Source organism: Sparassis crispa (genome assembly GCF_003851025.1).
Source record: "Sparassis crispa DNA, contig_000002F, whole genome shotgun sequence".
Taxonomy (NCBI): domain Eukaryota; kingdom Fungi; phylum Basidiomycota; class Agaricomycetes; order Polyporales; family Sparassidaceae; genus Sparassis; species Sparassis crispa.
In genome coordinates this window covers 960,404-982,768 of record NW_020939749.1, presented here as the reverse complement: position 1 = coordinate 982,768, position 22,365 = coordinate 960,404, and the positions used below count along the sequence as shown (strand labels likewise).

The 22,365-nt window shown below is 49.1% G+C and overlaps 8 protein-coding genes across 8 annotated transcripts; 3 read left to right on the top strand and 5 right to left on the bottom strand.

The window, feature by feature from the left end:
- Nucleotides 1–1,713: 1,713 nt before the first annotated feature.
- SCP_0302920 (predicted protein) lies at nucleotides 1,714–2,919 on the bottom strand (the record flags this gene model as incomplete). The annotated part of the gene is made up of 5 exons (XM_027755689.1): nucleotides 1,714–1,968; nucleotides 2,021–2,339; nucleotides 2,389–2,426; nucleotides 2,491–2,775; nucleotides 2,827–2,919. 5 exons carry the CDS (start codon nucleotides 2,917–2,919, stop codon nucleotides 1,714–1,716), a joined length of 990 nt encoding a protein of 329 aa, XP_027611490.1.
- A 638-nt stretch (nucleotides 2,920–3,557) lies between these two features.
- On the top strand, nucleotides 3,558–4,542 carry SCP_0302910 (hypothetical protein; the record flags this gene model as incomplete). Its single annotated transcript, XM_027755688.1, has 6 exons — nucleotides 3,558–3,799; nucleotides 3,855–4,002; nucleotides 4,061–4,130; nucleotides 4,181–4,291; nucleotides 4,346–4,426; nucleotides 4,496–4,542. The coding sequence occupies 6 exons, from the start codon at nucleotides 3,558–3,560 to the stop codon at nucleotides 4,540–4,542; spliced, it is 699 nt and encodes a 232-aa protein (XP_027611489.1).
- Nucleotides 4,543–4,920: 378 nt separating this feature from the next.
- Nucleotides 4,921–5,130, bottom strand: SCP_0302900 (hypothetical protein; the record flags this gene model as incomplete). Its single annotated transcript, XM_027755687.1, has 1 exon — nucleotides 4,921–5,130. One exon carries the CDS (start codon nucleotides 5,128–5,130, stop codon nucleotides 4,921–4,923), a length of 210 nt encoding a protein of 69 aa, XP_027611488.1.
- A 2,729-nt stretch (nucleotides 5,131–7,859) lies between these two features.
- On the bottom strand, nucleotides 7,860–9,198 carry SCP_0302890 (predicted protein; the record flags this gene model as incomplete). Its single annotated transcript, XM_027755686.1, has 5 exons — nucleotides 7,860–8,114; nucleotides 8,167–8,485; nucleotides 8,536–8,573; nucleotides 8,642–8,926; nucleotides 8,980–9,198. 5 exons carry the CDS (start codon nucleotides 9,196–9,198, stop codon nucleotides 7,860–7,862), a joined length of 1,116 nt encoding a protein of 371 aa, XP_027611487.1.
- A 2,001-nt stretch (nucleotides 9,199–11,199) lies between these two features.
- SCP_0302880 (hypothetical protein) lies at nucleotides 11,200–12,219 on the bottom strand (the record flags this gene model as incomplete). The annotated part of the gene is made up of 4 exons (XM_027755685.1): nucleotides 11,200–11,454; nucleotides 11,513–11,831; nucleotides 11,881–11,918; nucleotides 11,977–12,219. 4 exons carry the CDS (start codon nucleotides 12,217–12,219, stop codon nucleotides 11,200–11,202), a joined length of 855 nt encoding a protein of 284 aa, XP_027611486.1.
- Nucleotides 12,220–13,097: 878 nt separating this feature from the next.
- SCP_0302870 (hypothetical protein) lies at nucleotides 13,098–15,024 on the top strand (the record flags this gene model as incomplete). Its single annotated transcript, XM_027755684.1, has 2 exons — nucleotides 13,098–13,643; nucleotides 13,705–15,024. 2 exons carry the CDS (start codon nucleotides 13,098–13,100, stop codon nucleotides 15,022–15,024), a joined length of 1,866 nt encoding a protein of 621 aa, XP_027611485.1.
- A 2,200-nt stretch (nucleotides 15,025–17,224) lies between these two features.
- SCP_0302860 (hypothetical protein) lies at nucleotides 17,225–18,594 on the bottom strand (the record flags this gene model as incomplete). The annotated part of the gene is made up of 5 exons (XM_027755683.1): nucleotides 17,225–17,509; nucleotides 17,568–17,889; nucleotides 17,937–17,974; nucleotides 18,028–18,312; nucleotides 18,364–18,594. The coding sequence occupies 5 exons, from the start codon at nucleotides 18,592–18,594 to the stop codon at nucleotides 17,225–17,227; spliced, it is 1,161 nt and encodes a 386-aa protein (XP_027611484.1).
- Nucleotides 18,595–19,180: 586 nt separating this feature from the next.
- SCP_0302850 (hypothetical protein) lies at nucleotides 19,181–19,540 on the top strand (the record flags this gene model as incomplete). The annotated part of the gene is made up of 2 exons (XM_027755682.1): nucleotides 19,181–19,392; nucleotides 19,441–19,540. The coding sequence occupies 2 exons, from the start codon at nucleotides 19,181–19,183 to the stop codon at nucleotides 19,538–19,540; spliced, it is 312 nt and encodes a 103-aa protein (XP_027611483.1).
- Nucleotides 19,541–22,365: the final 2,825 nt, after the last annotated feature.

The following is a 22,365-nucleotide window of genomic DNA, read 5'->3' as shown; positions in this document are numbered from 1 at the left end:
GAGCAGTTTTGTCTAAGCACAGCACCAAGAGAATCTCGCTCATCTGTATGTTTTCCAGGTAGATCATCAGAGCGCTACTGAATATATGTTTCATAGATGGTATGAATCTTAATATCACGATAGATGCAGAAATCGCTGTAAAATTTCCCTGCTCAGTTTTCATTTTGTTACCCGAGACTCATACGTTACGCTCGCACTCGCTGGTCCTGCTCGATCGATTCGATATATCTCGTCAGTTTATCTTGACAAGGGCCACCCGATATTTGGAGGTTGAAAAACAGTTCTTGAGTATGCGAAGTCTGACGAACCTTGTCACCCGTTCCCTATTGGTATCAATTGTCTGGAGAAAACGAAGACTTCAAACAAGTCCACTGTGCGACTAAAGCGCTTACTTTACACCGGTATCATGGCGTGGAATTTATACTACCCCTCCAAAATCAAGGACATGGTTCAAGACGAAACCAGAGCGGCTTCCCGCTATTGACGAGGCCGTGTCCCGTCTCACATAAATGCAGAGCTTTCCCCTGCAACGGTTTTTTATTCTGGCGCTCTCAGTACGAGCTCCAATGGGATCAGCCTGGATCACCGCCGCTCAAATGACAATGACGCTAAATCTGTACAAGATAAGGGTATCGGCCCTGTCACCTTTGTTTTAACCTCCTTGTTCCACCAGACAATAGGTGAGAACTTGGACCCACATGACGACTGCGTCACTGACTGCTGATCGGAGTCCAGTCCGATATTAGGATTCATTTATCTTGTCCTGAAGGCTCAAGCATGACTGACTTGAGGTCGGTAGCCGACAACACCCTTGATCAGCGAGCTGTAATGTCAGCAGGACCTCCTGCCACGAATGACTCGGGCAGCTCCGTTCCAGGCACAAGTCTCTTTTGTATTGCCATGCTGTGGAACTTTAATAGTGCTCCCAGAGACTCTGCAGGCTAGTGTCCATCCCTCGGTATGTCGCTCAATGGTGTGACCGGCTTTATCATTTTGGGGTTTTCGGAGCTCGCTTCCCCACCGTGGGATTCTGGAGTTTTCAGTCTCATTGACAGGTGATTTTTGGGTGTGATTGGTATTGAGCACAACGCACTCTAGTCCAGAGCAATCTGCTGCCTGTGAATCCATGGGAATAATGTATGGGTCTTTCTTTCTAGCCTGTGTACGTAGCGTCTCATGTTTTGTGGATTTCCTCATCATCCTACATTGCCCAGCGCAATCGCATGGAGATCGCCCTATACTCACCCAGTAGGGGTACTACTGAGGGCGCCCGGGGGCGTCGGAATAGTCCATGCATGGCACTTGGAGGAGTCAATTACAAGAGCAGATGATCAATGGCAGCGTGTTGTTTACCCGACAGCCGAAGCCGTCAGGCCTTCAGGGAGTCACGCTAATATCTACGTAGGATAAGAGCTAAGATTCTTGTCGGTTGCCCTCAATAGCAAGGCACAAGCATTCAAGAGTCCATATACATTCGCTCTTTCGGAAATACTGATGTCCAGCTCGCTGCGGGATCGAAGTCATGTTGCTTACAAAATTGATACCAAGAGCGAGATATACAGGAAATAGGTATGCATGAGAACACCAGGTTCTGCGACGGAGTTTATACTGAGACAGAAGCACAGAGGATATCAGGAAGGTACGCAAAACACAAGGTATGTAGAAGAGACGAGCGTCCAACAGAGCAAGAAGAAAGCAAGAACGAGATAGCAATCACGGTGACGGGATAGGAGAGCGCCAGGTAAGAATGTAACCAACCGTTCGAAAAAACTGTCTGATGCCAAGAAATATGCGTACTACGAGAGGCTCATTCAGTCCCACTAGCCTTGACCGGAGTTGCCAATAGCCCAAGCTATTCTGAATTTCTGCGAAACGGGACACAATTTGGTGGATTGTGGGTCGACTCTCTGGTTCGTCTTGGACCATGTCATTGACAAGCGGGAGCATAAACTCCACCCCATGGAATCGCTGAGAAATGAAATTTTGGACGCGATAAGGCGTAGGATGCTAGTAGACGTACTTGGAGAAAATCTTCCCTGATCAGATTCCCAAGGTAATAGATATCAGTAGGAAATGGATCGCAGGGCTCATCTGAATTGCGAAATTCGGGGACGGTTTTGTCGCCTCCGAAGATTGGATATTCCCGAGGAGGGCCCCCATCCGGATGGAATCGACGAGATAGACCAAAATCGATAAAGTAATACTTGGTGGGACATCCAGTGCGAGTGTAGTGCTTCGCTGTCCCTTTGTAGTTCTGCGCGACGAATTGAATGAGAGGATGGAACATCTTCGGATACAACGGCTTCGGGTCCATCATGACGTTGAGGTTCATACAGTCTCTGAACGTAACTTCAGAGGCCGTGCGCGCAAGGCAGCGGAGGTACGCACCGATGGGCGACATGATTTTCATGCATGAACTGCAAGCCCTGTGAAACAAAGACAAAGGGTCAGCTTTCAGGAATGTACTTACTGCGGCTAATGCGAACGCACCTCGAATATTTGCCTGAAAAATTCAACTGCTTCGCCCATCGTCTGCATGGGAGGGTCATCGTATCCACGCAATAAGGGCATCACTAGCAGAGCGATGTCTTCGTTGTCAGGCACACGTAAAACGTCATATATTGGGACGCAGTGATTTTGTGCATTGGAGGCCAACGGCTCCGACGAAAAAAACTGTCCGATCTCTATCTCATACGGGTGGATTGACGTTGAAACTCTCTTCAGCAGGACCATGGCTCCGTCAGAAATTCTAGTTGCATCTAGAGTTTGGTCGTACTAGTGGTTGTTTATCAACGACGGTTGGGAACATTTATCATGCAAACGTACCATATTCTCATGCCCATCCTCACAACTCCAATATGGCGTATCGGTCCCCTCCCAAGATGGCACCCAGTCCGGCTTGTATCGTGGACGAAGCATATAACCGCACTTTTCCAGCCATCTTTGGTGGTCTCTCCAGAAGTACTCTTGTTTAGTGAGTGCACCGGGAACCAAGTGCGAAAAATCTCGCGCAGCGCTTTCTCCCGGGGATGTCATGACATAAACTAGGATAGTGCTATGTCACGCTGCAGTGAGTCACTTGGTGGCACACTCACCTACAAGCTGAAGGGCTGCAGAAAACGCTTGGTTGAGTCCGTCTTGAACGAAGGAGAGGTATGTGCGTCGCGGCGCTTGATGGTTCGAATTTTCCCAAGTACTGACGGACACCAAGCGAAGAACAAAAGCACACAATACGGCGTTGCCACTAGTACGTGTATTCGATGTTGTTGTCAGGGTTTGTCCTTGTGCTCTTGATGCGATGCACATGACCATCGCAATCTATTCGAATATGTCAGGTCCGACCATGATGCACGTTCCCGATCATCATCGACTTGGGCGGTGCAATGGTCGGACGGTGATTGTGGCATGTACCCACAAGGCAACACTTGTGAACTGGAAAACATCGATACACCAGGCGGGAAACTTTCACACGGAATGCTGACACGAACACCTTAAGTACGGGCGGTGCGAGATGAGTCCTTCACTCCACGTTTACTGCTAGAACTCTTGCTACTAGGATGGTTGGCGTCGAACTCGCTGAGCGGGTAATCACTGACGTGGCCAACTGGACCATCGTCACCGGAATCAATGCTAACACCATCTACAAGTTATATGAAGCGCATAACCCTAGCACAGCAGCGCAGATCAAGGGTGGTCAGGACGCACTACGCGATGCTCTGGATATCCTTCACCGGGCCCTCAGCGAGGGATTACCCATCCCGGAAGAAGACACCTATATTTTGACAAGCAAGCACGAGATGCAAGTCGTATATAACTTCCTCTGGCGGGTTCTCAGCTGATGCTTTCATGTTCAGATTATTGCTACGTGGCGACCAGCTTGAGAAATCTGTCGCGGCAAAGTTCCGGTTCAATCTACATGAAATATTTGTGCAACCGATCGTGCTTAACCAAGAGGCACGAGCGTTCAACGCCCAAAGTCGTAAGCTGCTCTGTGCAACCCAGGTATTCTTTACTCGGAGATATCAGTGGCGTTCACAATATGGCTCATGCCAAGTCACAGCGATCATCAAGTATTGCTAGATTCAAAGTGATTAAGGGCACACTACGAGGTAGGAAGTTTAGCAAGTCAGGTACTCGACGCCATATCCATATCTCCATTTCGTGGACTGACCTATGATAGATACGTTAACCACCTGGTCCATGGTTTTAAGTCCCCCTGCTAAAGTGGCCGGGCCATCTGAGACATCGTCTGAGAACAATAACGGAGAAAGTAGCATAACTCTCGTTGATAGTGAGTTGTGTTGTGATTCAGGCGCTGTTAAACTCAAACATGAGGTTCTCATAGGCTCGAACGATGGAGTTACCAACGAATCGAGACCGGTAGCGTCCTTGATCGAGATACTGGAATTTAATCCTTGGCAACAAGGTACGTTCTGTTGTCATACTCAGCATCCATTGTAACGGAAAATAATAATTCTGTCATGTACACTTCTAGACGGCGAGTCCGGATCCTCAGAGGTAGCATCGCAATCTAAGACATGAGAATATGCATGCTGTGGTAGCGGGGAGCCGGTCTCCTAGATCCCTGGGGAATAGTAATACCTCTTCCAAACTCTGTAACTTGGGATAGCTTGCAGAATCCACTCTCGTTCAACGCACTTCATACTGAGACGTCCGGATGTACACAGCTCGACGAATATAAAACATACTCGTACAACATCTCGCAGTACATGGAAATTGTTGACGTTTAGTGTAAGGTTAGTAAATGCTAAATGGATTGGCCCTCAGCTGGGCTGCGGCTTCCTCAAGTCCTTGAGCCAAACACATAGTATTTCATATTGTGCAACTCAGCTACTAGTAGTACAACAAAACTATCCACATCGCGGAAAGTGACGAGCCGACAGGCTCAATCCAGCTCATTCAACGTGAGACCGCTTTCTTGACGTGGCCAGCGTTGCGCCAGTTGATCATCCCGCTCCACTCGTCCCCTGCACCACCAGAATCTCTTCTCTCACGGCGTGGAGCTGACCCATCCCCGAATTCCTTGGCGTTGTACCGAACATTGAACCAGCTGATGGCCTCGCTGCTGTCGCTAAGAGCCAACAACTTGTCTTCAAAGGCGCCAGCCATGACATGGTCGTTTCGCGCAAAAGTTGGAGCAGTGTCTTGCTGACAGTGCCGGTAATACTGCGGACTACCTTCCAGTTGACGGTCTCCTCGCCGCTTGTATCAGCTGGTTCCCTTGTAAAGTGATCGATAGAACATAAGTAGTTCTGATTCTGGGGAAGGAAGATGTGAGCGCTGGAAATCGAAGCTCCTTGCGTCAATTATCACGGGCTCATCTTCAAATGTGCCATGATCGGGTCGTCCTGCATGAGGGCGGATTGGCCAGAGATTGATCGCCAAGCTGCCTGCGTATGCACACCCATGAGGCACCTTTCTCGTGCAGGAAGTGAAATAACGCCTGAGATACTGTCAGCGTCCTTACGAAGTCAGCGGGCGCCGAGCACGCGGCCGGATCGGCCTCGAAGGAACGGGCCATGGCGGGTCCTGTTCACAGAGGATGGGAAGGAAAGTCTTGGGATGATGCCAGCTACGCTGCTGATTTTCTCACAGTTGACCGCCTCGCAGCCGCTCTACATTGCAAAGCCAGATCAGAGTAAGTAACGGCACAGGCGATGGCTAAGATACAGGTTGCGGGGGCAATGGGGCGCGGCAGCCTGGAAGGAGCGGCTGATGAAGCGGTGAGTAGAGTAGTGACACCAAGGGAGTACTCATCGTGACTGATTAATGGATATAAGAGTTCCCGGGAGGAAACAGAAAGTGGATTGTAGTCGAGTTTGAACACGAATGAAAGCAGGATGTAAGATGCGACCGAGAGACAATTCAGGCTATGAAGCTCATTATCCCCTAGACAAATCACGCTATCAAAGTCTGAGGCAGACTGCAGTGGACTCGCTAGCCAAACGATCATACCATGCATACACGTTGAGCAGAGAGGTCAGCTTAATTGTAGACACGAGAATGTCGACGCCCTCGAATACACGAGGTGGACAATGAGTCCGATGTGTCCAGAAGGCATTGAAGACATTCATAGAAACAGAGAACCTGTACATGAGGCATTGTCGAGTAATCACTGTGCAATGGCAAATAGAAGCACTTCTGGTGAGAGGCGCACAGGGTAGAGGGCTCGAATTCGACGGGTCGAGAGTAACGGAATGATAAATGAATATATCCCACGCACCCGGTCGAGAGAGTTATCATCCACTGTTGTTGACTCACGGATCGTGGACGGCTCTTCTTGTTGCGTTCGGGTTAGAGTCCAAATACGGATCTTAGCTTCGGCGTTTGGGGTATATATCAATTTCATTGAGGCTGGAGACAAGCACGGTCAGTATTTTAAGAGATGGCACAGAATATAAGGCCGTCCGCGTCAAGATCACGGCGTCATTCAAGAAATTTGCACTGCCACCAAAGACAATGCCAAGGCTGTGAAAATTGCCACGATGCCGTACAACAGTTTGCCATACTCCAGAAGCGTCGCCCGGAATTCCGCAATGGGATTTGGGGCATGTTCTTCCCGTCGTGATAGGGTTGCCGCGTTGCCAGTGGTGCATGACGGGCCGTGAATAGATGAGACTAATAGAAAGGTGAGCTGACCATCGATTAGGAGACTGCCATTGAAAGAGGTCCCACCTGGAAAGAAGGTTGTGCAAATGGAACAACGTGCGGATGTCCACGACAACCAGGAATTTGCACAAACAGCATTCACGTTCAAGTTGTGTGTATCGGAACGAGCGCCAACAGGACGGCGCTCGTTGGTCCCCGTGTGGGTCCGCGATATCCCCGCGCCTCGATCGGAACTTGTGCGTGACTGCATAGTAACGTGCGTGACGGCCACCTGTACTCAGGACCCCCGACAATTGGTGGAAATGCCTGATCCTGAGGAGCCCAAAATGTCCGTTCGCAGAAGCCGATTTCTGGCCTGAAATGTCCGCGAAAAACCAGGCCTCCGGCCCTCGGAGGTCAAATTTGTCCGGGTTTTGGACTAGGCATCCCTTCATCACAGAAATGTCCGGGCTCCCAGATCAGGCCTCAGGAGGCTCCAATTTTGTCCGTATTCACGAATCAGGCCCGAGTCGGGAGGCTCCAAATTTCAGAACCGCTTTGCGAGAATGAAGGAATGAGCATGCTCCTTTGTGTAACACATTCTGTCTATTACTTGAGACAGAATTCAAGGCTACTACGATAGTGACACCATAAGGTAAGCACCTTCTACTGTTCTTAGCGAGTTTCCATCTTCAGGAAGGCACTTATGTGAGGCTGCTGAGATGTCAACTACAAACTTCGAAGCGGCGTGTCTGTGCGACCAGACAGCACCTAGAGAGCCTTTGAAGGCAGTAGTAAGTCCGAGCCCCCTTCCGCCCCGGTGCCGGCCTCATACGTAGATAGGTTCGGCCGGGGTCGAACTTTGTCCGGAGGGGGATCAGGCATTCATGATGTCCGGTACGTCTGTCCGTGAAAAACCTCAGGCCATCCACGGGTTGACCCCCTGATTTGTCCGTGAAAAATCAGGGATGGCGCTCTCAAAAGTCCAAAATTTGTCCGAAATCGGCTCAGGGATCCTCCCCAATTGTCGGGGGTCCTCTGTACTCTCGCGGCAGTAGTGTCAAGAAAAGGGGAATTACTGCCTTGGTATAAAGGGATACAAATAGCAAGGACGGGTATGTATGGAGTCAAGGACAGCACCACAGCAATATTTGGACGGTATGTAATGGAGTGAGTAACACAGTACGATAACCCGATAGCGATAAAAACGCCAGCAAACAGCGAGACAGCAGCATGGACGAAAAAGTACGTCAAGGAGTGGGCATGGGGGAGCGCCAGGTTACAATGTAACCAATTGTGCGGAAGAAGTGCCGGACACGTCGGTATGTGCGTATGACACTGTCTTCGTCCTTCTCGGCAAGCCTCGAACGAAGCTTCCAGTATCCAAGTTTCCTACGGATTTCTTCAAACCGCGTGACGACTTCATTGATGGTAGGCCGTCTGGCCGGATCATCCTGCACCATGTCATCGACAAGTGGCTTCATAAATTCGACACCAAATAAAGGCTGATCTTCACATCGTTAGAACGAGAGACAAGGAGAACATAGAGTTACGCACTTGGAGGAAATCTTCCCGTATCATGTTGCCCAGGTAGTAGATATCAGTTGGGAACGGATCGCATGGATCATCCGATGTCTGGAACTCAGGAACCGTTTTATCGCCTCCCCAGATAGGGTCCTCTCGAGGAGGACCGTCATCAGGGTTATACTTTCGAGAGAGGCCGAAGTCGATGAAGTAGTATCTCGTTGGTCGGGCTGTGCGCGTATAATGCTTCGCCAATTTCCCCATTTTGAGCGACTGTAAATCGGATTGTGGATGATACAACCTCGGATAGAGAGGCTTTGGATCCATCATGATATTCAGATCCATGCAGTCTCTGAGGAAATACACTCAGTCGTGATAGAGACGAGACTGTGAGAAACACACCTGTGAGCGACATGATGTTCATGCATGTACTGCAGACCCTAGAGCCGACAAAATTTCAATTTGCCTTTGATTTCATGCAGTTTCGGCCTAAAAATACGAAGCGTACTTCGAACACTTGCCGAAAGTATTCCACTGCCTCTCCAACGGTTTGGAACCTGGGCTCCTTATAATCCCGCAGCAGAGGCATCACCAGAAGTACGATATCATCTTGGTCTGGGACCTGCAGTACTTCATAAATCGGAACACAGTGGTTCCTATGATCCAGGGACGAAGGTTCGGACGAAAAAATGTGACCAATTTCGACCTCATAAGGATGAAGAGATATCGACACTTTTTTTAAGGCAACGATCTCACCATCCGAGATTCGTGTGGCATCTAGGACCTGAGGATACTAAACACGGAATTCGACAAGATGTTCGGTGCCAGAGATCATAGAGGACATACCGTGATTGTAATTCCGTCTTCACATTTCCGATAGTAAAGACCAGTAGCCTCCCAAGACGGAATCCAGCCAGGTCTGTAACGAGGGCGGAGCATATAGCCATGTTCTGCGAGCCATGGCTGGAGATCGCGCCAAAAGTACTCAGTTGGTCGCAATTCGCCAGGACCTACAATAGGTATGGACGCAAGATCGACTTTTGCAACCTCTGTGATTGAGGTCATTGTTCAAGTGGTCGTGGCGATGTGTGCGAGTACAGAAGTTGAACTTGCAGACAATAGACACGTTCGATCGAGCGTACGTTACTTGTGTCACGCAAGAGCGTTATGTCACGAAGCGCCAGATCTTGACGTGAGTACGACTGATCGTAGCACTCACCTCCGTAGTGACCCTTCCCACCTGTTGTTCTAATATTGTTGCTGAATGAGGGACAATGATTTTTACCTGGCGGCCAGAGCCTGCAAATGCAGTGACATGGATCCACAACATGATATCAGTGTGTCCGTCGCAACTTTTGTGACTGTAGCATATGAAGATGACATTGTTCTGTTCCAGGTATGCAGGTACCAGAAGTGACAATGGGGTCGCTTTAAGTTGCTCGGATTCACGGTGAGATTACGAGTAAGCCGCCTTCTGCCACTTGTTGTCATCCTACAATGGCTGATATTCTTCAGGAAATCACCACCGACGCAGCTAACATCACAATTACCGCTACAGGGGGCGCCAGCGTCCTCAAGTGTCTTTCCAAGTTCTCCACACAGAATTCTATCCATAAGGCTAGGGGGAACTTACATGAAGGCATGAACATACTTGACGAGGCCGCGCCTGACATGTCTAGTGAAATATTGAGGACCCTGCTTTCCGATCATAATTCGTGAGCCGCTGTTGTAGGTTCCGCAGTGTGACATGATAGACTGACATCTGAAATTTCAGGTTGCTGTGCGAAGTGGATCGGGTTGAATCGGTTTATAAGAGTCCTCTAAAACTTAGAAAACACCCAACAAATATGTTCAAGCCGCTGCTGAATCAGAGAGATGCTCACTACGCTGCAAGAGATAGTGCAAGTCTGAAATACAACATCCAAGTAAGTGTGACACCGAAGATATTCTCAACAATAATTACTAACTTGCAGTTCACTTCTGAAAGCGTTCTTCCGATATCGCCAGGAGCAACCGACTTGGGAAGGTCGTAAATCGTGCTCGAAGTACCGGTATGTGCGTTTCCATATGTAGACCAGAGGGATGCTAAGTTTGTCACAGCGCCTGCTGTGCGCTCGCTGCAGGGTGCCCCAGGCGATGATTCGCAGGGTTCGGCTGGTAAGTGTCGCACATACGATCCATTCGCCTGTTCACAGTATCACTATCCAGACTCTGACGATGAGGCTACTTTGGTAGGCAGAGATGTCAGGATGACTACCAGTCAAATAGATGTATTATACAACAATCCATGGGAAGAACAGGATGCCTGTGAGTCTGATTCTGTTGAATCTTCTCAAACGCTCACTCCCCTGGGTCGGACGTTGTCAGGAATGCCTGAGTGGAGTGTTGTATGTGCCCAGAGACTTATATGGTGATCATTCTTTATCCTAGTTTCTCGCAACTGCATATCCTGTCCCCTCAATACCTGACTACCGCACGTTTTAGTACATCTTACAGACACTCACTCGCCCTAAACCGATATACCACTGTTCTTGTTGTAGTTGAGAACGCAATATTTTCCGACTGATATTCACCCGAGTGTGTCATTGCTCGATAACCGTGGCACCTGTACCTGTCAGTGTTGCAAACGCGAATAGGTTCACAGGTCATTTTCCCCAGTCTCTGACCTGGGTATCTTGCTCTACGGTAACGACAAGCCTGACACTCTCACTTCACGCTGGTGGGAATACTGCAGAAATCGAACTCAGATCAGCCAATATTTGTTTGATGAGTAGGCACCCTCAACTGTCTGGTATCTCTCAACGGGCCGCAAAATTCTATCTATCTACTGGTCTTCCATATAAAAAACTCAAAAGAGATCTTCCACAAGTACAAATTACTGTGCAGTTTAGTATCAAGTGCAAGGTAATTCGTATCAACAAGGCATCGTTATGCGGGAACACCAGGTTCCGTGGCCAGACTGCGACTGATTGGGGTAGGGTAGTTGAAACTTGACGTATGCGGAGTAAACTACTGGATACGGTGAGGACTCGGCAGAGCGAGATGACAGCATGGGCAATGCAACAATCACCGGGAGGGGATCGCAGAGCGACAGGTCAGGACATAACCGACCGTTCTAAAGAAGTGTCTGATGCCAAAAAAGATGCGCACTATGAGAGGCTCATTCACTCCCACTAGCCTCGACCGAAGCTGCAAATAGCCCAAGCTATTGTGAATGTCTTCGAAACACGACACAACTTGGTGAATTGTGGGACGACTTTCTGGTTCGTCTTGGACCATGTCACTGGCAAGCGAGAGCATAAAATCCACACCGTGGAACGGCTGGAGAATGTAAGTTCAAACGCTGAAATATTAGAAAATAGGATTCGAGTGAACGCACTTGGAGAAAGTCTTCCCTGACCAGATTGCCAAGGTAATAGATATCCGTAGGAAATGGGTCACACGGCTCATCTGACTTGTGAAATTCGGGGACAGTTTTGTCGCCTCCGAAGATTGGATATTCCCGAGGAGGGCCACCATCGGGATGGAATCGACGAGATAGACCAAAATCGATCAAGTAATACTTCGTCGGACATCCGGTGCGAGTGTAATGTTTCGCTGTTCCTATGTAGTCGCGGGTGGCGAAGTGGATAAGAGGATGGAACATATTCGGATACAATGGTTTTGGATCCATCATAATGTTGAGGTTCATACAGTCTCTGGAAGTAACTTCAGATCTTGTGTTCGAAAGGGAGCGGAGGGACATACCGATGTGCGACATGATTTTCATGCATGAACTGCAAGCCCTGTGAAAGAAAGACAAAGATTTCAAGAATGTACTTCCCGTGGCTAATGCGAACACACCTCGAATATTTGCCTGAAGAAGTCAACCGCCTCACCAATAGTCTGTATGCGAGGGTCGTTGTATCCGCGCAATAACGGCATTACTAGCAAGGCGATGTCTTCATCGTCAGGAAGACGCAAAACGTCGTAGATGGGGACACAGTGATTTCGCGCATCGGAGGCCAATGGCTCAGATGAGAAAAACTGTCCAATTTCTATCTCATAAGGATGAATCGACGTTGAAATTCTCTTCAGTAGAACCATGACACCGTCAGATATCCGCGTTGCGTCTAGAGTTTGATCGTAACCGTTTCAACATTTGTTCAATCCATACGATCATGCAAACATACAATAAGCATATTTCCATCCTCACAACTCCAATACGGCGTATCAGTCCCTTCCCAGGAAGGCACCCAGTCTGGCTTGTATCGTGGACGGAGCATATAACCACGCTGTTCCAGCCATCTCTGGTGGTCTCTCACGAAGTATTCTCCTGGATGGAGTCCACCTGGAACCAACGGTGAAAGATCTTGCGCCACGCTTGTTTGCGAGGAGACCATAGAACTTTGTGCTAGAGTAGACGATGCTGTCAGCTGAAGCTAGTAGTACACTCGCCTTTAATTTTAAGGCGATCGGTGTAGTAAATTGTCGCCCCACCCTGGCTGGGTGATTGAATGGAATACGGTAAGCTGCAGCGCATGGCAGTTGTACATGTAGAAGCCTTTTAAAACCTGAAGCCTGTACAATAGCACGCCAAGGTACGAAGACTGGTATAGCAACGCCGAGAAATTCGGAGCGCCGAATCACCGGTGTCTTCCATTCTCAGGCTGCTGCATAATAGGTCTGAACGCCAACCGTAACATGATCTCGCACACTGTACTACATACATAATCTTGCATCTGCTCTCTGCCTTTTGATGTTTACCTAAGGCTGAGGCGGTCCGAGTTGAGTAGGAGACGCATGACGCCACTGTCGCGGTGCAACATCGTGAGCTTAATTAGTTTCTCTGTTATCACTCCAGTATGTGACGACTTTTTTGCAGCAATTTGATCACATCATAGTCGAAGGCTTGCTGTTCATACATAGCGTAGGAATCATCTCAACTCCGCATAATCCTCCGGCTACGCGACATCACATAAGGCATGCCCCACAGAGCGCTCTATAATGACGATATCGTTCGAGAAATCGTCGGCAACCTTTCTGCAGAATACCATCTCAAAATGAAGATGAACAAGAAAGGATTTCCTACGGAGGATTACTTGGAAACGTTGGCTGCTGTGTCTCCCGAACTGCAAGGCTCAAAAGAGGCGCTCGTCGCCTGTGCTCGCGTCTGCAAGTCATTCTCTGAGCCAGCACTGAGAGGTCTGTGGAGGAAATTGGAGACCGTGACACCTTTGCTGTCGCTGTTTTCTACTTGCAAAGAGGGGCCCCAGGAGACCTCGAACCAAGATTCGAGGGATGAGCCGTTGGAGGACAGTGAGGACGACGACGGAGACAGACAACAGGGGGACAGAAGTGGAAATGAAGAGGATGGTAAGGAGGACAGAGGAGATGGCTCCGAGCATGGAGAGAATGACGTAGAGGTTGTAGAAGGTGGAGATTCGGATCCGGATGACGAAGACGAGGAGCATGCTGGCGAAGATACAGATTACCCGAAGAATGCAGACAAACACAGTGGAAGGGTTCTTGTAGGTCTATTTCCGTGTTTCCGCAACATGTTAACATCTTATCAGACGTTCCCCGTACCAGGCAATCCGTGGCAAGATTTCGGATAAGCAATGGACGCGCTTTCAGTATCATGCCATGCATATACGCGCTCTGCGTGTCGTCGAGGCTCCAGTAAATCCTGCGCAGTTCTCGAAGTTGTTCATCCGTAACCGTCGTCAGCCTCTTCTACCACTATTGGAGGAGCTCCAATGGGACTTATGGTGTGTAACAGACTGGAGCATGCTCGCTATCACTTCACCATCGCTGCGTAGCCTCATACTTTACCTCACACCTGCGTACACTGCGAATTGGTCTGCAGGCCGAGACACTGCGCTGGAGTCTGTATTACAATCTATATGCTCCTCAGCACCTCAACTTCAAATACTCAGTATGTTTGGTCTCGTTCGTGCTGTCCAATGGCCGGCCATCACCCAGTGGAAACGTTTACGCAAGCTGCAGCTCGTCAATCGGCCGCATTCTGGAAATAACTTCATTGATTTTGATGGCTTGCGAGCGCTATCCACGATGGAACAGCTTATTGATTTGTCTATAAATGTGAAACTCCCAGACGCAAGTGTCATACAGGCCGTCGAATTCCCACACTTGGTACGCCTCACTGTGTTCGGTTCTCCGGAGCCTTCCACGCGGTTCCTTACCACTGTATCCATTCCGCACCTGCGTACCTTTCGCTTCCAGTCGTGGTTTTCCCTCGTGCTCCCAGATGTCTCTCAGGCGTTGTTCACCATGATTGCCAACAAATTCCCATTGCTTCGTACTATCGACTTTTTTGACTTCATCTGCTTTCAGCCGGAACCGACTGTCCTCCTGACAAAGCTCGTGGAGCCTCTGTTCGTGCTGCACGATCTAGAAGATGTCTCCCTCCTCATCGCATCCACGAGTCTTCCCGCGGTGATGTCGAACGGTGATTTTCGCCTTATCGGATCGGCGTGGCCGAAATTGCAACGGCTATGGCTCTGCGCACCGGGTCGCAGTGGATACAGAGACTCGGGTTTCACCGCAGAGGGCCTACCAGAACTATTCAGGCTCTGTCCGAATTTAGTCCTGCTTGACCTCCCGGATGTCGATTTTCGCACCCTCCCGAACCAGCCGAGCTATCCTGTCCTGTCGGACAAGTTGCTCCGGTTGAATCTCCGGAATAGAGCCATTATTGTCAAAGACTGCATGAAGTCGGCGAAATTCGTCCGCGACTCGTTCCCAAACCTCGATCTTGCTGGCATGCTCATGTTGGACGACTCGAAATTTGCTATCAACAAACTGTGGCAACCCGTGCTAGGGATCGCATACACTTCCAAGTCTGCATACTTGATGGCTCAGTGCGGTTGGACGGGCCCCCTCAAATAGGGTTGTACCATTCATCGAAATTCATCGAACGCCATGGATTGTGCTGATTTTGCGGACAAGGCGAGTTCGACTGGGAACTGTCATAACATAGCTCGTTGTCCTGATGAATGCAACAGTTTTTTATGTCGCTGACCTCAGAGATTATCAGTTTCTTGGCCATTTTCTACTGAGAGTTCAGTTAGTTCGTTTGTCCTTGCTGCTGTAACTGCTTGCTCGGAATGGAGATACGCATAGCCGAAACTGATCGAAATCGAGAAGGTCAGTAGCGCCGTCCTAGAGTCTGGTTCGATGTATTGTGAGGTTGATCACTACTACTCACTCGGCTGTTAGGCCATGGGTCACAAGCGCATGAGGGGCTCATGCGGTTGGGGCCATATATTTATACTACACAGTAATTCTAGGAGATTCCAGTATGTTCTCCGACATACCTATGTGCTGACTAATATATGTTTCCTGATTGGGAAACCACCAGCCCTAACACTCCCCCTCAATCTGGAAACACCTTACTGTGCTCCCCCCTCAATCCTGGCATCTCCTATGCCATCCAATATATTTTTCCTTTTGACCCTGAATACCCCAAATGTTGTGGGAGCCCTATGCTCGTGACAAGAGAGCCAATGCTACCATCTCACCAGATCCTTCGACCACGACAACAGAGCTGATGCTCCAGTATTCCCACGGATCCTTCCAATTCGGGAACTCTGCCCCTCGTCCGCGACACACGCGTAACGTTCGGCTCGCCATTTGCACACTGTCTTCAGTTGCACCTGGCTCCAAGGGTTCTCTGCACATATGCTAAATGCCAGTATACCCTGCCGCCATGCTTCACCAACTCCGGCAGTGGCGACCCTGCCTAGTTGCGAAGACTTTCGACTTGACCTGCTCGCGGGGTCCTACCCGTATCACGGTACAGTCTCCTACGCGCCTACGGCCTCGGCGACCTTTCGCGGTACACTCTGTTACCAGATCGGGCCGTATACAAACTATCCCCCGCGGCGTGAATAGTAGGTATGCGCTTGTATTGTGAGGTTGATCACTACTACTCACTCGGCTGTTAGGCCATGGGTCACAAGCGCATGAGGGGCTCATGCGGTTGGGGCCATATATTTATACTACACAGTAATTCTAGGAGATTCCAGTATGTTCTCCGACATACCTATGTGCTGACTAATATATGTTTCCTGATTGGGAAACCACCAGCCCTAACACGATGCTTTGGGCAACAATAAAGTCTGAACGTTTGAACTTCTGGTGTGTCGGGAAGGATCGGTGCAAGTGAGTGTTTGAGCACTGGCACGTAGCGGGAACGAAAGAATTACTGCTCTCGGTGAGACGGTATGTGGATAATCGCTAGGTACTCTTCGACTATGCCGCCTTTTCCGGTGATCTGCGCGGCAACTCCGCGTTTATGTGGACGTCCGCTTGGGACAGTTCTCTTCATCGTACTTACCCACTTTCAAGATGCGAACAGCAACTATTAGTTACACGCGCTCTTTGAATATAAGCAGCGACAGCAGCAAAAGGAAAAAAGAGTCACCCGGCGGACTACCTGCGCAACGGCCAAGAATCTGTCAACCTCCTCAACAACACACGTAAGCTGTCACAGTCATGAATACAACAAGGTACGTTGTGGTCACCTGTTGGGCCATGATGGTTTCGAGGTCAGAGCTGTATTGCCTACAGGAATACGCCGACACTGCAGGGACGTGAATTCAATGTGCACATTCCACAGAAGCTAGTTATGACTTCGAAATGGTAGCACGAGTCACTCGAGCCGTTCGGTTTTCTTGTCCAAGTTGTTGTTATTGTTCTTCCTCTTCTTCTCCATTGTCAGCTCTGATGATCATACGACGGACAGTATCCCATCGATGCATAAAACCCGAATATTCCCGTGAAATGTCTTGGGTGGCCAGTGGTAGACACTTTTCTCCTTGACCGTACGTAATCACAATGGCATTGGTACCAGTGGCCGTGATATAGACAGACAGAATGACCCGGAAAAAAAGGATGTCAGACCAACAAAGGCCTGTTCCGTAATGGAGTTGCATCATTCTCTTACCATTGAAGCTTAAGATAAGTACTCAGAGTATAGGGAAAATATGCCGAGATGGGTAGGAATCCTTAGGATAGATGGACGGTCACAATATCAACAGGGTATCAACCTACTACGGTGGCTACAGAACATAGAAGAAGACGGTGATCATGTACGAGTAGGAAAAGTGGAAATGGGCTCAGATGTGGGAATTGGCGGTAGTCTTCGCACGATATAGCCAATTGTTGTAAATCCCCGCGCGATGCTAATGACAAATCTCACAAGGGCGGGATCATCCTTCTTCAGGACCGGGGCGCGTAACTTCCACCAGGAAAGAGCTCCCCGAATCGAATCGAATCGCGTGACAACTTGGTCTGCAGAGGGCCGCTTATACGGATCCGTCTGGACCATATCGGCTACGAGTGCCTCCATAAAATCAAATCCACTATATACCTGACATATAACGGTGTGGTCATAATCATGGCGCAGACTTCAAAGCAAAGCAACTTACCTGCAAGAAGTCCTCCCGAATCAGGTTTCCAACGTAGTAGATGTCTGTAGGGAAGGGATTAGATGGTTGATTATATCCTTCGTCTTGGAATTCAGGGACTGATCTATCCCCTCCAAGAATAGGAAGTTCTTCTGGAGGATCGTCCGAGTCGTACTTGCGAGAAAGCCCAAAATCGATTAAATAATACTGAGGAGGGCGCTCTGTACGCGAGTAGTGCTTGGCCGTACCGCTTAGGTCACGTTTTTGATTGATGCGGCGAGGGTGGTACATGTTCGGATACATGGTTATAGGATCGAGCATGATGTTGAGGTCCATGCAATCTCTGCGGGAATCTGAGCCTCAGACGGAATAACGAGGGAGATAGCTTACCGATGAGCGACACGGTTAATATGCATGAACTGGAGGCCCTGAACAATTAAGAAAGTCAGTATGACAGCAGCTTAAAACAGACATGACCTACATCGAATATCTGTCCGAAGAAGTCGATAACCTCGCCCACCGTCTTGAAACGGGGATTATTGTAAGGTCTCAACATCGGCATCACAATTAAGTCGATGTCTGCGTCTTGAGGATCCTGTAATACTTCAAGAACAGGAACACAGTGGTTCCGTGGGTCGCCAGAGTGCGGTTGAGACGAGAAATTCTGAGCAATCGTGGTTTCATATGGATGGATAGATTTTGAGATGGATTTGAGCGTAACGACCCTGCCGTCCGACAAGCGAGTAGCATCCATAATGTGACTATTCTGCGCACAATTCATGAGCAGCCAAGAAGAAAATGATAGAGCACGACATACACCCATTCCCACAGCGTCTTCAAATCTAAAGAATGACCTTTTGCTACCCTGCCAAGAGGGCTTCCAGTTTGGCATGTATCTAGGGCGGAGCATGTAACCGTGTTCTTGAAGCCACTCTTGACGATTCCTCCAAAAGTACTCTGCTTTCATCAGTCCGCCAGCGACCGTCACGGACGTGTTGGATGTATCTGGCCTCGCTTCGCCGCTTCGATTGTCGTCTGGATGCGACATGCTACTAAAAATAATGAATTTAAGGAAGAGAGATTTTCAGAGGGCGTACCAAAGTCCTACGAGTATACAGTCAAGACTACGAACAAAGTCCGAAAGCGAAACTTATTGTACTCCAGGTCGACACCACAACGTGACAGGGTGTCACAATATCACGAAGTACATCACGGTCACACTTCTCTTTGTCTTCCTTCAAGCTTCAAGCCCCGTGTGCCCAGAGACTGTGCATTATACAGCTTTGTAACGTTTTTGCCTTATCGAGTTGACAGAGGTTAGGACGGGAAATTTTGACATGTTGCTAGCCGGTTGAACGGGCGAAGTCCAGCGCTGTTTGACGTCTGGACTGCCAAGCGTGATCATCCCAACAATACAAAGCCTAGTATGCATCCGAGTCGCGAAGTCGTTCTCATGTCCATCTGAATCGTGTCTACAGGTTCCCAGATACGGCGTATGACAGACGAAAGGGAGCCTGGTTTTGGTGCTATTGTTCCAAACATGTAACCGCGATTTGACATGCAGATTTAAAACTAGGCACTGAGAAGGTTCAGACATCAGTCTACACTTTCTCCCCTCGATTTGCTTTGCAGTCATGAGTCCGCTGAATATCCTCGATGCTGGTGCAGATATCGTCACTGTAGGAAGGATTCTCCCTTCGGCATACGACAAACTCAGGAACAAGTTGCCGCATGAGAGGCTGATGAAAGGTGAAATCTACCAAGACGGTACACTCGATTACCTAGAGGCCAGCCAGGACAAAATATTACCTACGGAATATGCAACTCTCCACGACAGGTACATCACGTGAGTCACAGCTGAACTTTTTAAGATTGCGCTTGACTCTTGCGTCAGCGCAGAGAAAGCGCGCGAGACCCTTGGTGCACCGATGTTTCTCGGATCCTTTCAACACCGGAAGGAGATCGCTCAATGGAAGAGCGATGTGAGAACTTAATACTATGATACGAAGGTAAGTCGTGATGTTCATAGTTCTGCTGTTTCCGCCTCTGAGGGCTTTCAGCAGAAATCTTCTCAACAAGCTAGGAGCAATATTTTGCTGGTACGACGACTAGGAAATTCTCAGAATTCTCAGAACAAGGAGACGGGTATGGTACTTGCCGTGACGAGTCGTACGGTGGCTCTGACAATCTCGCAGCAGCAAGTGTAACGAGCACTACGACGAGCACTACGGATGCATCGACATCACCGCGCGGTAAGGTGCCGATCTCCCTTCCTCTCCGAATTTCTCTTACAACTCCCATAAATTAGGACCTGCTGCCCTTCAAACTCATCACGAAGAGACAGGGAATACTCTACCCTGTAGTCCGGCCGAGTGTGCAGTAGATCCTTTCCGAGACGCCGAAAAACCGTGTACGTGGACAGCTCTCCGTCACGACTGATTTCTCTTATGCTTTGCAACCATACACAGCTCATGGCGAGGAAAGTGCGGTAGACATACCGAATTCCACCGAAACCGTTGAACTCTGCATCATTTCGCACCACTCGAATCCAGTATGGTGATCCAGATATTTACATTACACCATGACATTGTGTTCACTGTTCGCTGCTCTTATTCAGAGGAACAACATACTGCCGTTGATACCTCATGTCGAATGCGACCCAGCCATTATACCTATTACAGAATCCCTTTGCGCACTACAGCAAAGACATGATGATCGATGCACGTTGACGAGCTGTGCCCTGTAGATCACTTAACCTTCTTGAATTGCGGCATAAATAGCTTCTGGATAGTCAGTAATGTACTAGTGATCGGTTAAATCCATATCGTCGTGTGTGCACTGCCAGCCAACACTACAAGGATCCATGCCAAGATTAATATTCATTGGATGGTTATGAAACGGTAACTTGTTCCGAGTCGACCACATTAAGGACTGCACAATTAGTGATACAGTACTTGCAAATGTCGATGTTATACAATATTGTTGAGTAAATGCTATAGTTGAATTTGACATTCTTTGCCGGGCTATGGCGCTCTCAGTATGCTGCGGGGCCCCGGGGAGACCGTAGCCCCGAGGTTGGGAGGTCAGCTGCCCTGTGATTTAGAAGTTAGTCAATGAAGCGTGATAAGAGGTAGGCGCGAGCAACACTGCGGTCTCCCGTTGTTCTACGGTGGTGTGCGCCCGTCCCCGTAGTGGGCCTGGTACCATAGCATCAGGTGGACATCTCACTGCGCGAGGGCGCTCTTCTCCTTACGGCACATAGGACATATGGAACGTTAGTCGCTAGACATCGAGAGCTGCCGATAATCCCACATCGTTGGTGTCAGCCGGCTTATCGGTGTGAGTACGGCTTTCTGAATCCCGTGGATACACTTCTAGTGACCAAATTTGACCGACGTTGTTTCTATCGGGGATCCGAGGTGACAACGTCCATAGGCCCACCCAAGCCTATCTGAGATTTGTCGCTGCCACGTTTCTAGGTCATACAGGTTTCCGGATGGTGTCTGGTCCGGAAGACACAACAATTATTGTTACGGATTGACTTTGTGTCGATTTCACCGGACCTATAAACCCACGGTCAATGACCCAGAAGGTTCAGCGTTATAGCAACATCCGCGCCCACGTACAGAGTCGGCTCGGTTACTGGGGTCAGAATCATGTTATCGGGTGTCTACGGGAATTCACAAAAACGCAGGCACAATCGAGGAGAAGATGATAGCGAGAACAACGTACTGCAGTACCACCTGATTCACGTACTGGCGGGCGAATACCTCCCTGGGAACTCGAGGAGCAAAAGGAACCGCGGTGTTGCCATATTCATGGACCTTTCTGTCAAGAGGCACGGAGCATCATAATCGTCCTAGAGAGAAGATGATCTGCAATAGTCCGGCGTGAGGCGTGCTTTGCAGAAGACACAACCATCAGAAAATACGAGCCCGACAAGTGATGACCGAGTGAGGCACAGATGCACCACCTCCGCCGACTGTGCTCAAGTACCCAAGGTTCCACGGCACGGCTTCAGTGAACCGGCCACATGGTGATAGCGATGGCGTCAATTTATAACAATACCTGACTTCAACTGTGGGCGCGTGAGAGGCGTCACTTCATCAATCACTGGCACTTACGTCGCGCGCCGCAGCCCAATTTGTCCAAGAATGCAAGAAGACTAAGGTTCAACGTTCAGAACGTTCAGCGTTCAACGTTCAGCGATCGAGTGGTAACTATTGTTTTCAACTCGGAACTTCTCTTGTCAAATGACATGCCTCCAATGGACATCGTGCAGCTTGGAACCCTTCCGTGAATTACTTCGACGTCGCTAGTTCCCAGGTGTACGTATGCCGTGCTCCATGAGCAATTTTCAGTCTCGGATACGTCTGAGGGTTTCTAGGTACGCCCAGAGCTGGACGTAGGAGTAAGTTGTTCGAGTTATGGAGAACTCCAGTGAGACAGACGACTTCGAACCGCGTTCGAACCTTCCGATCGCGCAGAAATATTCGTCGGCATTTTCCGGGCACGGTGGGTCAACTTGATTGCAAACCCAACTTGAAGATTATTCTTTGCCAGCTGCCGTGCAACTATGATTCTTCGTGGACAGATATTGCTAGAAATTCAATGGATCCAGTTTGTCGCGGTATGTTGGGCTTCAAACATGCGGTACTCCCATGACCAGGCTGGGTCTTGATCTTCATCTCGGAGTCCTCAGACAAGTCAGTCGTTGTTGCTGTCGCTCTTATACTCCTGTGAATTGGCATCACATCCCGCAGGAAGCTCAGAAACCGTTGTTGTCTCCATGCTCATAATCTGACAGGACTGCACATTC